This window comes from Gopherus evgoodei, chromosome 7 (genome assembly GCF_007399415.2).
Source record: "Gopherus evgoodei ecotype Sinaloan lineage chromosome 7, rGopEvg1_v1.p, whole genome shotgun sequence".
Lineage (NCBI taxonomy): Eukaryota > Metazoa > Chordata > Testudines > Testudinidae > Gopherus > Gopherus evgoodei.
The window spans coordinates 33,901,305-33,919,949 of record NC_044328.1 but is presented as its reverse complement, the minus strand read 5'-3'; the positions used below and the strand labels follow the sequence as shown (position 1 = coordinate 33,919,949).

Sequence of the window (18,645 nt, the reverse complement as noted above, 5' to 3'; positions counted from 1 at the left end):
TTTAGCTAATTTAGTGAGTTTTGTGGGTACTCTTCAGCTCTTACTAGAATTTTCTATTTATGCATTAACCACCTTCGCCTTCTGTTATCTCTGTTTCCAACTGTGGCTTGATAAGGAGCAGATAGCCAAAAGAACAAAAATTTTAACTCTTGGGCAGGGGTCTTCAGGCATTTTTTCCAGATAGACTCTTACTGATAAATCAAGTTTTAAATAGAAATCAAATAAATACTTATTGGAATGGTCTTATATGCAATGAAATGGTATCACAGGTTCTAAAAGATTTGCAAGACTGATAATTTATGAACAAGGTTGCTTTAATAACTTCTGTTCATTGCTTAAATATGTAGTACTAGTAGCTCAACACTTACTTGTTTTGGAGGCCAGGACCATGTATTTCTCTCTTTATTAAGAACCTAGTGTGTTCTAGGTGCCACCAGAAACAGTAATATATAATTGTGTCTTATTCATAAGTTAAATATTTTTCTTAATGTTACCAACTCTTTAAAATTCTTTAAAAGCAGCAAAGAGTCCTGTGGCACCTTATAGACTAACAGATGTAGTAGAGCATGAGCTTTCGTGGGTGAATACCCACTTGGTCACATGCATCCGAGGAAGTGGGTATTCACCCACGAAAGCTCATGCTCCAATACATCTGTTAGTCTATAAGGTGCACAGGACTCTTTGCAGCTTTTACAGATCCAGACTAACACAGCTACCCCTCTGATACTTAAAAATTATTGTATTTCCCCTTATAGCAGAAGTGTAGGTATGGATTATACTGTGTTTAAGATATTTTCACATTCATATTATCTCTAATATATTCTTCTTTATATTCAGTTCCAGGTGTAGATTTTAGCATAAATCAGTTTGTAAGGAGTCTTGGACTTGAACATCTGATTGACGTATTTGAGAGAGAGCAAGTGAGTAGCTGTATACATATATTGGGTTAGAAAACTCTCCCAGTGGGTTCCTTTTTGAAGTAGGAGGAAAGACTTGCAATTTGAGACCAACAGATTAAGTTCCTGTTTCTGTTATCTTAGCACAGGTGATGAAATCAATAGGAAGTGAATATCATGAAATTATGTGTAGACTATTCTGTTAGCTTGGTAATATATCCTGAAAGTGAAATTCCCCAGTCAGGGAAATGACTCTTGAAGTACCACTGGCCTATTTTTTTAGGTAGGGTCATGCAAAATGATGAACAAAAAAATGGGGAAGATGACAGCAATTCTGCTATGACTTGTAGCATGTTTTATGTTCAAAAGCAAAATTTCATGCTAAGGAAGACAGTAGACACAAAGCCAAGGATGAACTGTTACATTAAACATTCAGAATGTGACTCTTGTTACCATTAATCTAATTTTAATTTAATATACTTGTTTTATGGCTTCTTTTATAACTACGGCTTGTTTTACAACTTCCCTAATTTTTCTTCTGCTGCATAATATACAGGTCTCCAGGGGCTGCATATCTGTACACCACTCTGTTTTATAACTTAACTAAATTATCATAAATTTTATTTCTGAGCTGGTTATTGATCCTTTCTAATGAAATATTTGTCATGAAATTTTTATTAAAATGTATACACCAATCTGAACAAATTATATTGTGCTTTGCTCTAGATAACACTGGATGTATTGGTTGAAATGGGCCACAAAGAGTTAAAGGAAATTGGGATCAATGCTTATGGACATAGGCATAAAATCATTAAAGGAGTTGAAAGACTGATCTCTGGACAGCAAGGTATATTTTTATCAAATTACTGAAGTGGCACTACTTTAATATAGAGTTAATTTTTATAAACTTTACCAGTTTTGTTCCAAATCATCTCTTATTAGAGCTGATAATGCAGTTCTTTATACAACAAAATGTAAAATTGTGCTTACTGGCAGTATACACTATCTTTCAACTTGAAGCTTGTGTGAGACGCATTCACTAGTGGTATAAATTATCATGAACACCAGCATTCTGTTGCCTTTAATATTTGACTGCTTTATCATGGTCATTGTCCCCGTTTACTTTCATTAGTTGGATTGTAGATTTAGAGAACTTTGACTGTAAGTGTTTGGGGACAGGGACTATTTCTTTATTCTGTTTGTACCTACACAGTGGGGTTCTGGTCAGTGACTGGGGTTCTTATGTGCTATCACAATACAGATTGAAAGGTGAATTATTATTTACTGAGTGACACGGGCTGTGTCCTTTCTCCCAAAAGGATAATTGATGTTTTTAAATATTTTTCTTTTAAAAAAAATAGTTGGTATCTTTCCAAGGGAGCTGAAATTAGCATAGCTGCTTTGTTTAACAACTTCAACTTGCACTGAGTTTTATGATAAAAACCTCTTTATTTTGCAGCATTGTTGATGACAGCACAATCATAGGAATAACATGTTTTGTTGGACTACAGCTGAAGAAAAACATAAAGAGCACGCTGTATTGATTCTGTTATATTGAAACATTGGCTACTATTGTCTCACTACATTTCATAGAAATGGAATATTAGTTAGAATTAGTTTGATTTTTTTTTTCTAGGCACCATCTGTGGATTCTCACTCCCAAATCTGAACTCTAGTATAAAACAGGCAGAACTCCCCACACTCTAAAGGTTTTTTGGCCCTTAAGAGCAGGAGTAGTAATCAGGGCCACAAAACAACCACTTCATCATGTTCTGGTATCTACCTGGAGCTTCAGTAGCTGTCCCTTGAACAGTCAGTTGCGTCTTAATTGCCATCAGTGAAGGTGTTCTAGGTGGGAGTCTCTCTTCAGCTGCCAGTCTGTTCCTGTTTCCAGTGTAGTTTTACAGTGCTGCAAGTATCATTTTATACAGTGTCCTTGCTTTCCAATTGGGTCTCATCTGTTATCTTTGAATTTGCAGTCAAACACTCTAACCAAAGAACATTGAGTGGTCCCTAGAGCCCTGGTCTTGCAGTTTGCGCAGGTTCTTTAGAGATTTTCAGCTCTTTTGCCTTGAAAAGCCTTAGCATTGTCATCTCTAGATGTTCAACTCCTTACCTGAATATTTCAAAGCTTTGCCTCGCCTCATTTGATTTAACACTCAAGCTGTGGAGCTTTCCTCTGGTCTCTGTGCTTTGCCTCAGTGTTCTGGTGCTTTAGCGCATTTGCACCCTTCCCTGGATACAGTGGACCCATTGTTTCAGGGTTAACTAGAACTTTCTTTTGGAGCTTCATTTTGATGCTTTTCTTAAGTCAGAGTGTCTTACCTCCAGACACTTCTATATAATTTGCTAGGTTCCAGCCACACATCCATGAGCATAGGCTCCCTAGTCAAGTGTTTGCTGACTATTCAAACATCATAGGCTCCTGGCAGAAAGCATTGCTGGGATGCCCAGAGTTCTTAAATCCTATAAATGATTGCCAGTTATTTGCCAACTCATTCAGAATTCTTGGCATTATCAGAATTGGTGTTGGCCACCATATCAAGCTTCAGTTGTTTGTTGGTGTATTTGGAGCTTTCGACAGAGAGGGTCCTGAGGATAGCCAGCATCAGACTTTGGCTTCCTGGGTTTGGAAACTGCCTTAAAGTTTTCTTTCTGCTCTGCAGCATAATCTGAGCCAGAAACACTTGCAGACGAAGGTAGTAAATACTGTAAGAAACCCAAAGTAGATCTCAGCACAGTCAAGGAATTCTTATGCAGAGGTCAGAGCTTATGCTTCAATAGTCAGCTCTCTTCTGTGCGTGAAGCCCTGATCTCATCACCATCAGGTTTTGCTGCCGTCTGCACAGAGTCTGGTTGCAACCATTGTTTCAGTCTTTAGATTTCATGCTGAACTACGTTGTCTCATCCTGACCCCATAGATAACTGGATTCTGTGGCAGCCCCACCAGAAATACATCAACCTTATGGCTCAGGATGTGACTCAGAGAAGAGTGACACTTGCCTGATGTATTTGAGCAGGTGCTCTATTGCTCAATGTGAGAAATCTTATTGGTAGATGGGAAAAGAAGTCTTGCAGAAGACACGCATTCTCTTCCCCCCCCCCCGCTCCCACCCCCCTGAGTTTGGATAGGCTCTGTTTAGGTCACAGATACCTGTGCTTTAAGTTTTTCTGCTTCTGAAGCATGATTTTTCTGTAAAATGTTAGGTGACAGGCCTATTACTTTAGGGATCCTTTACTTGGGACTCAGGAAGGAACTTACTGACTGAAATGTTTCAGGGATGGCAGAGTCTCAGGTGGTTCACAATCAATCACTTGTGGGGATGAGGGAAGTTGGCTTATGGCCCTGGCCACCACTACTACCATTAGATTCTGCCTGTGTTTACCTAGGAAGCTGAGGCCAAGAAATGAGTATCCTGCATGATATCTTCAGAGAAGCATAATTACAAAGGCAAATCAAAATATGTTGTAAAAAACTAAAACTTTAAACTACTTAAGTGAGACTTAAACTGAAAGTTAATATAACTTCAAAATCACAAATGTTCCCCTTTTCTTTACCTTTGTCTCTATATGACATCTTCCACCTTTTCATTCCTGGGAAATGGCACTGTGGCGGTGTTTTTAATTTTTGTTCTCTGCGTCTGAAATATGTGCGTTCATTGTATTTATAGGTCTTAACCCATACCTCACTTTGAATACTTCTGGTAGTGGAACAGTTCTTATAGATCTCTCTCCTGATGATAAGGAATTTCAGTCAGTGGAAGAGGAGGTATGTTTTGCTGCCTAGCATCTCAAATTCTTTTTAGCATTGTCACTTATGGGTAGGCAATGCATGAGTTCCGGGAGACTATTAATATAAGACTTAAATACTACTAAACGTAATGGATTAAAGCTTGCATCAAGACACTTATTCCATTTTTCCTTTGTCAGTGCTGTCCCACTGTTATAATCCATGCTTGACATGTCCACAGCTTAGCATACAATAGAACCTCAGAGTAATGGACACCTCGGGAATGGAGATTGTCCATAACTCTGAAATGTTCATAACTCTGAACAAAATACAGCTCCGACTCCAGCAGTTCACACTCCAGCCCAGATTCCACGTTCCCCCTGCGTGTTGGGGTGAAGTTAGGGCTAGGGGTGGGGACAGGCAGCCCAGATGTGTCTACCTTTAAGATGCAATACAGGCACACTACAGTATTTGCTTTTATTTTTAATTTTTTTTTGTCTCTGCTGCTGCCTGATTGGTTACTTCCAGTTTCACATGGTGTTCAGTTGACCGGTCAGTCCGTAACTCTGGTGTTCATATCTCTGAGGTTCTACTGTATGTCTACACTTCAAGCTGGAGGTATAATTTCCAGCTTGAGGAGACATACCAGCACTATCTTTAATTGAACTGGCATATTAAAAATGTAAGTGTAGCCTCTGCAGCAGGCTGTGTATCAATCCAAGGCACTAGGTACGTACTCAGGCAGCTAGCCCCTTCCATTGCTCTTACTGCTGTGGTTGCATGTCTGTTTTTAGTGCATTCACTCAATCAAAGCTACCATATTTGTGTCATCTTGAGCTAGAAATTACTACTCCAGCCCAAAGTGTAAGTGACAAGACTCTTTGTCTCTCTTAATGTCATTCCTTCTAGTAACATACTTGAGAGGTCTCCATCTGAGGTTAAATTATTTCTGCAGCATGGAAATCTTCACTACAGTCATTTCCCTACATATACCAGACCCCATTTCTAATCAATTCTTTTCTACTTTCTGCCCAGTATTTGAATAATTGCAGAGCGTGTGATTCTAAGTAGATGTGATCAGTTGAAGAGTGTAAATTAAGAACTAGCACTGCATGTTCCACAAAGTATTCAGAATCTTTGAACTTTTGTAGAAAAATCACAAAACCTGTTGTGATGAGGATCCAGTGCTAATTTTTAGCTAATAGGTGTCTTCTGTTTTTAAGAATAGAATCAACTGCTTTGATTATTACAAAGAATATTAGAATATTTGTCCAAAATGTACAGCCTTCAAACTCTTATTCTTCAGATGCAGAGTACAGTCCGAGAGCACAGAGATGGTGGGCATGCTGGTGGAGTGTTCAACAAATACAATTTTCTGAAGGTACCATTCACAGTTTAGTAGTTCTTAAATGATAGCTATGCGCTCAACCCTTTGGTTCATTTTCATGGGTTGGTATGACTATTAAAATATGCAGATTTGCTTGCTAAATATAGACTTTACATTAATTTTGATGCTTCCTTTAGCTAACCAGGAGAATACACTATGTCTACACACTTATTTAAGCAATTATGTAGCTCAATGTACGTTTGTTCTGATTCTTAATTTTTATATTTTATTATGTTAGAAAATGATCATTTCTTGTTTACTAGAAGATAATTTTATATTTGGGACGTCTGTCAAGCTGCACTTGGATGGAAACTGGAAATCTATTAATGCATAAAAATGCCATTTTTTTTAGTTAAATAAAGCTACCTTTAAATGTGCTGGATACATAAGATAAAAAAGTAAGCTTATTAAAACATGTTTTGCTTCTAAAAATAAAGTTTATTAAACAAAGGAAGTACTCACTGTAGTTAGTGAATTGGCAGATTATTTCTAGTCACCATGCATCAGATTTTCAAGAGGATTTTGGCAGTTAATTCCAAGGTGCCTATTTGCATCTTTTTTAGAAATGACTGAAAATTAAGTGCCTGACTCCTATTGAAATCATTGATGTGGAAATCAGTGGGTATTAGGCACCTAATCTGCTTAAGTGTTTTTGAAAACCCCACAACGTGCCTATCTGCATTTTTAGGTGTTTAAAATCTGATCCCTTGTCCTGCAGGATTTTAGAATTAGTAGATCTGCTTCTCTCCTGCCTGCAGCCTAGCATCTCTCATATATGGGATAGTCATTTCCTGTCTGCAGTTGCTAGGGGCAATTCAGCCCTTGTAATGACTGAAAAGAATATAGCTATGTAATGCAGAACGTGGGCATTATGATATATTTAGAAAACGTCAGTTGAACTCAAAATTTAAAGATGTGTTCCCCTGATTCTATATATAATTTAAAAAGCATCATCCTTTAACTCATTAAGATTTGAAGAGGGCTCACTGATGCATCATATTACTTTTTTATTTATTTAAATAGTTGTAATTATTTATAGTAAGGTAGGGCCTTAATATAGATTGTAATTATTTAAAATTTAATTTTAAATCTATTTTTAAAAAGAGAAATGTATTTAATTTAAATTTTAAAAATCAGATTTGTTTTGAAAAAAGATCCGTTTTTATCCACCAGGACTTGAGAACAGAGATGGAGTGGTGGTGCAGGGTCTTGAAGGTGGTGATAAGCAGCTTGAATTAATGTGGAAAGTGAGGAAGCCAGTAAATAAATCTAAAAAAAGGGGTTAGCAGTTCTTTGAATGGAGAGAGAGAATTATTTTATCAAAGTTTGGATGGATTCAGGGTTGGAGTCTAAAAAAGTCTTAAGTTGTAACTAAGCCTGATAAATGTCAGTCTAAAAACTTTAGAGAGATCACTGAACAGTGGTTTAGAACAGAATGGCTTGGTTAACTTAGGGTTATGGTAGTGATGATTTTTACTCACTATATCATGCTAGAAGAAGAATTGAATTCCTTAGACTCTGAGGGAGATAATCTCATTTCTTCTCTAGAAATTTGACTAAATGTTCCCAGTTTTGGAGTGGATCTATTGTGATATACCCATTGTGCATCAAAATGTCTGTCAAATGATAAAGCAAAAAATCGGAAGGTCTTGTCTTCAAAATAGAATTTGAATTCTGATTTAATTATTTCAGATTCAAAAAGTGTATAACAAAAAACTCTGGGAAAGATACACTCACAGGAGGAAAGAAGTTTCTGAAGAAAATCATAACCATGCTAATGAAAGGATGCTGTTTCATGGTAAGAACTTCGAAATTTACATTTTCTTCCATTATCAGTACTGTTAATCTTGGTGGGAATATTTTTGTTGGTGCCAAAAATTTAGGTAAATATGCTATATAATTAACAACTGGAAATAAACTAAACTCTGATTTACATTTTTTTCATAATTTTGATAAAGCCTGTTACCCTATATTGCATGTTATCACAGAGATGACAACTATAGCTATATTTATTCTAATTCCCATTTTCAGTTGCTTTATAATTTTGAACCCCTTGCTTTTTTTGCTTAAATTTTCTGCTCTGTCTTTGCCCAAAGAGAGGTATGGATTTGGGGGCGGGGGGATTATTTAGTGTGATGAAAAATAGAAAAACGGGTCAGCAAATTCAGTTTGAAGGGGGTAGGAGTGAGGAAGCTTTCTTACAATTTGTTTTACCAACTCTGACCAAGATGGATTTTACATTTGGCATGTTAGCCCTTGTTCAAAAGTGTCTTCTTGAGCTTCAGTGAAATTAAGTTTTGATTCGACAGTTATAACCTATTGAAAATTGTCCCCTGCATATGCACAGTGACTTACTAAATGGCTAAGTTAGCTGCATAAGTAAAATCTGCACAGCTCCTTACTGCAGAGTTTAGAATTTGGTGGGATACGGTGGTCCAGTGGTGTCCGTTGTAAGCATCTTGGATTTTTTTTATTTGGAAAAAAAAATAATTCAGACTAATCAAAATTCAGAATGTGAATTAAGATTGCATTTCCAACCTTAATTCTGCCCCTCGTGGATATGCATTATGATAGTTACATGATTGCAAACTTTCTCTAATATAATTTAACATTTTCTTCTGTAACCACAGATATACATGTTTGTATGGTATCTTAGATATTTTCATTCTTGTAAACTTACACTATTTTTATAATCATAATGGTCTTCCATATTTTTGACAGATTTTTTTTTACATAATTAAATTCCTCAGAGAAGATAACTGTCTGTAGTCATGTAGTTTGCAATTTTTTCCCCAACTAGTAGCACAGTCTGCCTTAACTATAACTTGGGATCAGAAAGAAACTACAACACTACCTTGGTGACAGACTTATGATTTATATATGCCAACAAACCTTTGCTGTCACTCCTGTTATACTTCATCGGTAGTGTGTTGTGTAAGAATAGTTTGTGTATTTGTCATATAAAATCTTTTAATGAATTCTGGCATACACATATAAGATTCCAACCATGTATATCTAAACCATGTAGAAAAATGTGACATAGATGACAAATAATATGTGATTGTGTGTGTGTGTATGTGATGTGTGTAATTACAATGTGTGATTGTAATTAAAGATCATGGTCTTGCTTACATAGAAAGGGGTCAGCTGCTGCTGATGCAATGTTGTCATTTCCCAGCTGAGTGCTTAACAGTGTAACTTTAGTGTTTCTTTCATACAGGCTTTGGATGGGCATAATAATAACAGAGAAATTATCATACCAGATCAGACCAATGGTTTGCTATTCTGTCTCTGAAAATGGCCAGTATCAGCCCAGAGGAAGGTGCAGGCAGCCCTTTAATGATATAACCCATCTGTAGGGGAAGTTCTTCCTAACCTGGTCAGATAGTGGTTGGATTATGTGCTGAAGCATGAGCACTTATATCCCTTACAAATTCTGTATCTATCTAAAGTGATGATGGATGTTTACATACATGTTCCCCTTTTTTAATCCTGCTAACCTCTTAATCTCAGTGATATCTTGTGATGGTTCCACAAGTTAATAATGAGTTTGTGTATTTAAAAAAAAGGCTATTATTTTTCATTATCCATTTCTATTTCACGTCTCCTTGTTCTTTTATTACACAGAAGGTAAATAAGAGTTTTTGATCTACTTTCAGTATAACATTTTTATTTTACATAAGTCTCAATTCTGTCATGTCCTCTCTTGTTCATCTCCTTTCTGAACAAAACAGTCCCAATAATCCTATAACTACCTTTATATTTACATGTAATTTAAAAAACCTTTTTAGTAAAAAGGAGCATCTTTGTGAAACCGGATATGTCAGGTCTCTTTAAAGATAGGTGCTGCAATGCAGAGCACCTTCCAGGTTGAATGGGTAACTTAATATTAAATTTTATGATCAATACCCAGCTCAAATAACTAAACATTGTTTTGCAGAGGCAGAAGTGGTTAAAAAATATTTACATAAATCAGGTCATAGGGAACACTGCCACAGTCCCTGACTTGAAGTGGTTTCCATCATATACAGGGTTTACAGTTTAGTTCAAATTGTTCCTGAACCTCTGAATTAGATGTATTCAAGTCAGCGGGTCCTGATGAAATTCATCCTAGGGTACTTAAGGAACTAGCTGAAGTAGTCTTGGAATGATTTAGCAATTATCTCTGAGAATTCATGGAGCACTCCAGTGGACTGGAGAAGGGCATACGTACTAGTACCTATCTTTAAAAAGAAGGACAAAGAGGACTTGGGGAATCAGACTTGTCAGTCTAACCTCAATACTTGGGAAGGTACTGGAACAAATTATTAAACAATCAGTTTGTAAGCACTAGAGGCTAATAGGGTGATATGGAATAGTGAGCATGAGTTTGTCAAGAAAAAAAGCATGCCAGACCAATCTAATTTCTTTTCTTGACAGAGTTACTGGCATAGTGGATGGGGAGAAGCAGTAAACATGATATATCTTGATTTTTAGTAAGGGTTTTGACACAGTTCCCCATGACGATCCATAAGCAAACTAAGGAAATGTGGTCTAGATGAAATTACAAGTAGGTGGGTGCACAACTGGCTGTAAGACGGTACTCAGAGTAGTTATCGATGGTTCATTGCCAAACTGGGAAGCCGTATCTAGTGGTGTCCCACAAAGGCCAGTGTTGTGTCCAGTACTGTTAAGTATTTTCAATCACTTGTTTGGGTAGAGGGTATGCTTGTGAAATTTTTGGATTATACCAAGTTAGGAGGGGTTGCAAGCACTTTGGAGGATAGGATTAGAATTCAATACCTTGACAAATTAGAGATTTTGTCTGAAATCAACAAGACAAGTAGAAAATACTTCACTTAGCAAGGAAAAGTCAAGTGCACAACGACAAAATGGGAATGACTGGTGAGGTGGTAGTATTGCTGAAAAGCATCTGAAGGTTATAATGAATCACAAAATGAAATAAGAGACAACAATATGATGTAGTCTCAAGAAGGGCTAATATCAGTCTGGAATGTATTAAAAGGTGTGTTATATGTAAGGCATGAAACATAATTATCCCACTCTACTTGGCACTAGTAAGGCCTCAAATGGAGTACTGGGTGCCACACTTTAGAAAAGTTGTGGCCAAATAAATCCAGAGTAGAGTAACAGAAATGATAAAAGGTTTAGAAAACCTGACCTGTGAGTAAAGGTTAAAAAACTTTGATATGTTTAGTCTTGAGAACAGAAGTCGAGAAGGGACCTGAGATGTCTTCAGATAGGTTAAGGGCTGTTACAAAGGGTATGGTGATCAGTTCTCCATGTCCACTAAAGGTAGGACAAGAAGTATTGGGCTTAATCTGCAGCAGGGGAGATTTAGGTTAGATATTAGGAAAAACTTTCTAACTATAAGGGCAGATAAGTTCTGAAATAAGCTTCCAAGAGAGGTTGAAGAATCCCTATTATTGGTGTTTTTTAAGAACAAGTTGGACGAACACCTATCAGGGATGGTCAAGGTTAATTTGGTCCTGCCTCAGCACAAGACGCTAGACTGGATGACTTCTCAAGGTCCTTACCAGCCCTATGTTTCTATACACCTCTACCCTGATATAACACTGTCCTTGGGAGCCAAAAAATCTTACTATGTTATAGGTGAAACTGCATTATATTGAACTTGCTTTGATCCGCCTGAGAGTGCAGCACGCCCCCCGCCCCCTCCAATCACTGCTTTACTGCATTATATCCAAATTCATGTTATATCGGGGTAGAGATGTACTTTTAAGAATCCTTCTCCTTACCCTAGTTGTTGAATGCAAGCAGAGCTGCTATGCAGCTACTACAGCCTTAGGGTTGAAGCTCTAGTGCATCCTCAGTGTTGGAAAGAAACAGAATTTGTGAGCTTCTCTACGTTGCCATGCAGGCTGGACTACAGGGGTGTGAAAAGCAGTGCACACCGAAGTGCTGCACTGTAATCACCCCGAGTAGTCTACATTAATGTGAACTAGGATCCTTTTAGTTTTTGCCCATAGTATCTATATGGTAGTGTTATGTTGCAACACTTTGGTGCACTCTCCTAGTGTGAATAGCAGTGTGCACCAAAGTGCTGCACCATAATTCACACTTGGGTTGCCAGTCCTCCAGGGAAACTTGTAGACCTAAGCTCTACAGAAAGGGTGTCCAGTACCTGTGCAGCTTTCCCTGTAAAGACAGGTCAGGAATTGTCCCTAGATGTCTAATATTTTGTGAATGTAACAGTGCACACTGCTGTAATACAGTGGATATTAAGTGTTTGCTGTGGCAGACTAATACTGAATCACATAGTTGCTCTGACTTGTTGAAAATGTATCTATTTAAACAAAAGGTAACTTTACTGGTAAATCTTAGGGTTTTTTGGCAGGGAGGATATAACAATCAATAGGCTCTTGAAATGATTTAATAATTAATGATTACCTAAAAACTGTAGGTGATTAATTTAAATGTTTTTCTGTATTAATTTATTTCTAGGTTCCCCGTTTGTGAATGCAATCATTCATAAAGGTTTTGATGAGAGACATGCATACATAGGTGGAATGTTTGGAGCTGGTATATATTTTGCTGAAAACTCTTCCAAAAGCAATCAGTATGTATATGGAATTGGAGGTGGCACTGGATGCCCAGTTCACAAAGATAGATCTTGTTATGTTTGCCACAGGTAAGTTACAATACTTTATACTAGAATCATTCATACCAAGAAATCTGAATTTTCAAGTGCAGCCTGTGTTAGAGGCAGTCAAGTCCCCAGCAGAGTCTTTGAAGAAAGACTATAGGTCAGTAGAGATGTCTCCCTATGAACTAACAGTTAAAATGGACAGTACCACTATATGAGTTTTGGTTGCCACTTTTTAAAGCTGTAGTGCAAACTTAAGAGCCAGGGAGGGGCAATGGAGATAGTTAAAGACATTGTAAGACTCACCTCCTTTCAGATACCAAAACCCAGAATTGTGTAGCCTGGAAATGAAGAGAGGATTTGCTAGAGATTTTTAAAAGTATGAAAGATACAGTAAAAATTAATCAATAATTATTTTTCTGCTGGACAGTACACAAACCAGGAGAATTCTAGAAGAGCACAGTACTTGCATATTTATGTGGTTCATGGCAGGGGAGGTGTCTGCTAGATGCGTCGAGATTATGATCATACTGTATTTTCTTTCAAGATGAGTTCAGTAATGTTTGACCCCAGCTTGTAGGTTCAGACCTTGATCCTTACTGCTCTGAGGAAGTGCAGGGTAGATTTGTAGAACTTCCCTTCCCACGAGTTTCTGGGTTTCTAAAAGCATTCTTCATGTGTGTCTCTTGTTTTCCCTTGGAACTTAAATCTCATGCTTTAGAAACTTAGCACTTCCTTTTGAAACCTCTCAGCTCAGCAGACTTAAGCTTTCTCACTGTACAGTGTTCCCGTTGGCTGTCACTTCAACCAGAAATGGTGATGAAATTGCAGCCTTGTCCTACCATTGTCCCACTGGCTTCCAAAGTGGTAGTTGGGACTTGCTTCAGTTTCCTTCCTAAGACTTGTGCCCCTTTTCATTTGAAGCAAGGCAAGACTCTCCAAGCTTCTTTGAAAGCCCCAGCCAAAGAAGAGAAAGGTATGGCACTGTTTAGATTTGAGGAGGACTCAGGATTCCTGTCAACAAATCAGATAAGAGGGACTTACTACTTAATCTATGTGAAAGGTTTGAAAAGGGGCAAGAAGTGTCTTGAGTGAGCACAGCCCAACAAACTGGCTTCAGTATTTAGTTGACCTACAAAGCTGCTGAGTCTCCTTTCCTGGACTTACTCTGCTTGGGCAGTTGCTGTTTCCTGGACAGAACACAGAGAAATGTCATTCGAGCTATATGACCTGCCACCTTGACTGGCCCATTTGTCAACTGGTCAGCAAATGCATTTTTGTTTAGAGTGTATTAAGAGCTGTGCTGCCACAGGAGCCACCTTCCTTTGGGGAGGAAACAGGAAATTCAGTCTTCCTATTCTTTGGTCCTCTCTGTTGCACACACCCTCTTCCCAACTTAGCTGTAGGTCTCCTGACCATCCCTTCCAGAAGTATGTGGGAACGCTGGTGGTTCCTCTTTTTATAGTCTGTACCGTTGCTGGTTGTGCGACCGAAAGCAAATGTCCCAGGACGTTGAAATCAAGTATACGAACTTCAGTGGTAAAGCATAATTACATTTTTGTATCCAAGTATTTAGATAACAATTGGCAATACATAAGGAAATGTGTCCTTGTATCCCTTTTTATAACAAAAAAAGCAACCACATCTAATATACTGACAAATTCCGCTACGTGGTGGGTCTAATTTGAGCTAGGGTTTGTAGTAAACCTGTTGTAGTTGGCCCTGGTAATAGTTTGAATATGGCTTCCTTCTCTGAGACAGATACACAAATTTTAGTGTTAAGAACTACTACATACTTTTATGTAGACTTCATCTGTTTGTCTGAGTGACATATACTTTGCCAAAAAATAAAGAGCTGAGGTGACAGTCTTTGAGTTCACTATTAAACATTCTATTTCCACAAACAATTAATATAACATGCATTGTATGTAGTCAGAAAAATCTCTGGAGGTTGGGGAAAGGAACCAGGACTGAAAAAGGGGAACATAACGTTATAAAACTTGAGAATTTGTGGAATATGAAAATGACTGAAGTGGTTTAAAGTTACAGTTCTCTCTGTGAATAGAGCTTTTGAATGACCAAGAAATGTTTTTCCTACTTTCCATACATTTTTGGTTGTAAACGTTTTTCTTTAATATAGGCAGTTGCTGTTTTGCCGTGTAACATTGGGCAAGTCTTTCCTGCAGTTCAGTGCAATGAAAATGGCTCATTCTCCTCCAGGACATCATTCAGTTACTGGTCGACCTAGTGTAAATGGACTAGCTTTAGCAGAGTACGTCATATACAGAGGAGAACAGGTAATGGGTTTTTTTTTTCTTGTCAAAATATACTTAATTTTAAGAAGCCCAAATGCCATTTTTCACTGGTATGCCATTGACACTGAGCCTCTTCTCTGGATTTATTGGAGTTTGTCTTTCAGTGCATATAAATAAAACCTAAGCTTTTAAAGTTGAGAATCACAGGTCCTTATTTACTGAAAACTTCTGGCAGATATTTTGCTCTCCCATCTCCATAACATACATGTTCCACCTTTTGCTCAGATGGCAAGCAATCCTGTAAAATGTGTGTTCTGAATTTGCTATGAAAATTAACCTTACTGAATCATTTGCCTTTCAGGCTTATCCAGAATATTTGATTACTTACCAGATTATGAAACCTGAAGGTACCGTGGAAGCTTGAAGCAGATTGCTTTTGGAAATCAACAGATCTGAAAATGAAGATACCAATACCTAACATCTTCTAAATTACATTGAATTGATGAAAATGTTTTATCCACAGGCATTGTGGTAGAAAATGTGAAAAAATCTAACATTTTGACTTGATAAAGCTTTAATAATGTACAGTCTGTTTTCTAAAATTTCAAAAACTTCCTCTTTTTCAGCACTTTAACAGATACCATTCCAGGTAAACTGGGTTTGTCTGTACTAAATTATAAGCATAAATTAATTTGAACTATGCTTTTATATAATACTACATTGAAATCTAGCAGAAACTATAATATTCCACACAGGAATTCATTTTACTTATACTGTGTTCTTTAAAACACTGCATTCACACTGAATACAATTTCATTTGTAAAACTGTAAATAAGAGCTTTTGTACTAGCATGATATTTATTTACATTGCTTTGTAATATAAGTGTTTTAGAACTGCAACCTTGTAAAAAGTATTTTTTCCAAATGTTGCATTGTTCATCTATGTTTCATCATATACGATAAACAGGAGAAGACTTTGATTCCAGGGTTTGTCTTTTGGGAAGGGGGAGAATAAATTTGATTTTAATTAACCAGTTTAGAATTATACAATGCTTGAACAGTTATTCAAAAGATACTCCTGTGGTTTTATTTACAAAATATGCATTCCAGAGATTCATGGCCTATGAAAGTAGGACACTCCATTTGATTATTGAAGTATTTTGCTGCCTGTTTACCAGAATTTCACATTTCATGGTCATGAAATTGTCTTCTAGAATTTGTATTGGACTAGATCTGTAGTTAATCAGTAGTCTTATTTCAAGGCTAGTAGATCCTGTGAATTATGGCTAATAAATGATTTTCCTTGAATGTAGGCGGAAACTTTACTTCAAGGAGGTCTTTCTAGTTAAGTCCCTAACACTTTACATTAACCCAAGGAAGTTGAATACATAATGTCTATGAGAGTGAATAAATTGATTTATTTTCTGGCACATCATGGTTAGTCCATGTAACTTGTGGGTGCTCACAGAATATAAACATTATGGGGTGGACATCTTTAGGCCATTCCTGTCTCTTTCTGTTTATGCTTCCTCCTTGTTTATGCTCAGGCTGGTAGCTTCAGCAGTAATTGAAGTTTGCTGCTGCAGTGCTTTGTGCTGAATGAAATTGATAGGATTGTAGGATCCTAGTCTGTTGCATTAGTTTGACAGATAAAACACTTGTGCATGAGCAGAAAGAGCTACGCAGCTATTGGCTACAGTTGCCCTGTGACTATCTCTTGGGGGATAAGGAAGGAAAGGAGATAAACCACCTGATCAAGGAACATTACAGATAAATGAATGCACTGTCCTCGTGTTCACCCCCATCATAGTTCATCTGCATTCTATATTTTTACTCCATCTGCAATTTTTACCTACATATTTAAAAATGTAAATATAATGCAAACAAAATATAGTTGATACTATGGGTTTAATTTTAAACTGAATAAGAGCATATTTTAATTGGTTATATTTTTACATCTAGGACTCTGCCCCATAAGTTAATTTGTTTGCAGGTCATATGACTGTAACATGGTTTTAAATGTAATAATTAGTCAAGACTACTAAATTGTCTTGCTGATATGGTGATGATGTAATTATTCTGTACATGAGTAAGTGTACTGAAAAGTACAAAATTATGTGAGGAATCTAAGTAATAAACAAGATCATAAAAGCTAACTCTTGCAGAAAGCAATATTGACAGTGAATAAAAGGTGCTTTATTTAAGGTATTTTTTCCCAGAATGTTGCCCACTCCTTGGTTTAGTGTAATGCTGGAACTGGTGGTCATGTAAAATCTGGTAAATATGATTAAAATATTGATATTTTAGTTTCATTGCTAAAATATTTCATTCTCTATGAATGATTACTTAATGTCTTGTAAAATATTGTGGTAAGATAGCATTTAAATGGCACCACAATGTTGTTATTGTCTGGTTTAGTTTTTGCATGATATACCTTGCATTCTGAAGGTGGAAATTGTAATGGTTTGATAGTCTTGACTTTTGAGGTGAAATTTTTATCTCTTGTGCAATTAGGTCTGCTTTACTCATCTTAAAGTGTCTTACATGTACTGTACCACATTCCATACCCATTTAACACTAAATAAATTTAAATTCACTGGTTTTCTGGTAGCATGGTAGTAATTAAAGGCATAATGTAAGTAAATTGATCAACCTTTCTGAGTACAAGAATGCAGATTATCATTACAATAAACTGATTGCAGTAGAACATAATTTAGTTCGGAATATGGATAAGTTCTTAACAGAGATGAAAAGAGTGGAGTATTGGAGTAATTTGCAGCTTGATATTGAAGAAGAAAATTCTACTCAACATCTTTTGGTACAAGAGAGAAGAATTAAACTAAGATTTTACTTTTAGAGTTCTGCGCTTAAAACACTGTCGGCTGGTCGAAAAAATGGTCAAGGTTGAAAAGGAATAATCTACCTGATTGTTTGAGGCAGTTTTGTAAAACCTATAATAATCTTCAAATCCAGGAATTCAAAACAATTGCCTATCCTTTACTGTACAGGTGCTTCAGAGGACATTTTATCTAAATGAGTAAAGGCAGAGAGCATTGCTTGGAACAGTCAGTGTAACACTGAAAATATATTTTTATTCCAGTAGCAGACACTAATGTGGTAGGTGCTTTCCAAACACAAAGATGGCTATTCTTATGAGGTGGTGGTGAACAGTTATGGCCACTAGAGGGCAGGAATGTGACTCTACTAAGACTGTAATGTGGAATTTTCAAAAACGGCATAAGAGCACAAGTTCCATTGAATTTCATTGGGACTTGTGCTCTTGAAAAACTAAGGTGAGATTTTCAAAAGCACCTAATATATGTCTAGGTATTTAATATATAAAACAGGGATCAGCAGCCTTTCAGAGGTGGTGTGCCAAATCTTCATTTATTCACTCTAATTGAAGGTTTCGCATGCCAGTAATACATTTTAATGTTTTTAGAAGGTCTCTTCCTATAAGTCTATAATATATAACTAAACTATTGTTGTATGTAAAGTAAATAAGGCTTTTGAAATGTTTAAGAAGCTTCATTTAAAATTAAATTAAAATGCAGAGCCCCCCGGACTGGTGGCCAGGACCCAGGCAGTGAGAGTGCCACTGAAAATGTGCTTGCTTGCTGCCTTCGGCACCCGTGCCATAGGTTGCCTACCCCGATATAAAACAACTCTAACCTGTGACTCTGTTTACATATAACATTTATTTTTTAAATACAGTAACTCCTAACTTTGTCGTCCCGGTTAACATTGTTTCATTGTTATGTTGCTGATCA

General features: G+C 36.9%; 1 protein-coding gene across 4 annotated transcripts in view; it reads left to right on the top strand.

Annotated features, from left to right (window-relative positions):
• TNKS2 (tankyrase 2) overlaps positions 1-17,523 on the top strand; it is a 58,624-nt gene extending 41,101 nt beyond the window's left edge. For all 4 annotated transcript variants that reach the window (XM_030568439.1, XM_030568441.1, XM_030568438.1 and 1 more), the window contains 8 exons: positions 838-920; positions 1,623-1,743; positions 4,568-4,665; positions 5,933-6,007; positions 7,706-7,811; positions 12,479-12,665; positions 14,761-14,917; positions 15,237-17,523. In XM_030568439.1, the coding sequence (XP_030424299.1) occupies positions 838-920; positions 1,623-1,743; positions 4,568-4,665; positions 5,933-6,007; positions 7,706-7,811; positions 12,479-12,665; positions 14,761-14,917; positions 15,237-15,299 (890 nt within the window). In that variant the 3' untranslated portion in view covers positions 15,300-17,523. The remainder of the gene's footprint in view (positions 1-837; positions 921-1,622; positions 1,744-4,567; positions 4,666-5,932; positions 6,008-7,705; positions 7,812-12,478; positions 12,666-14,760; positions 14,918-15,236) is intronic.
• Positions 17,524-18,645: the final 1,122 nt, after the last annotated feature.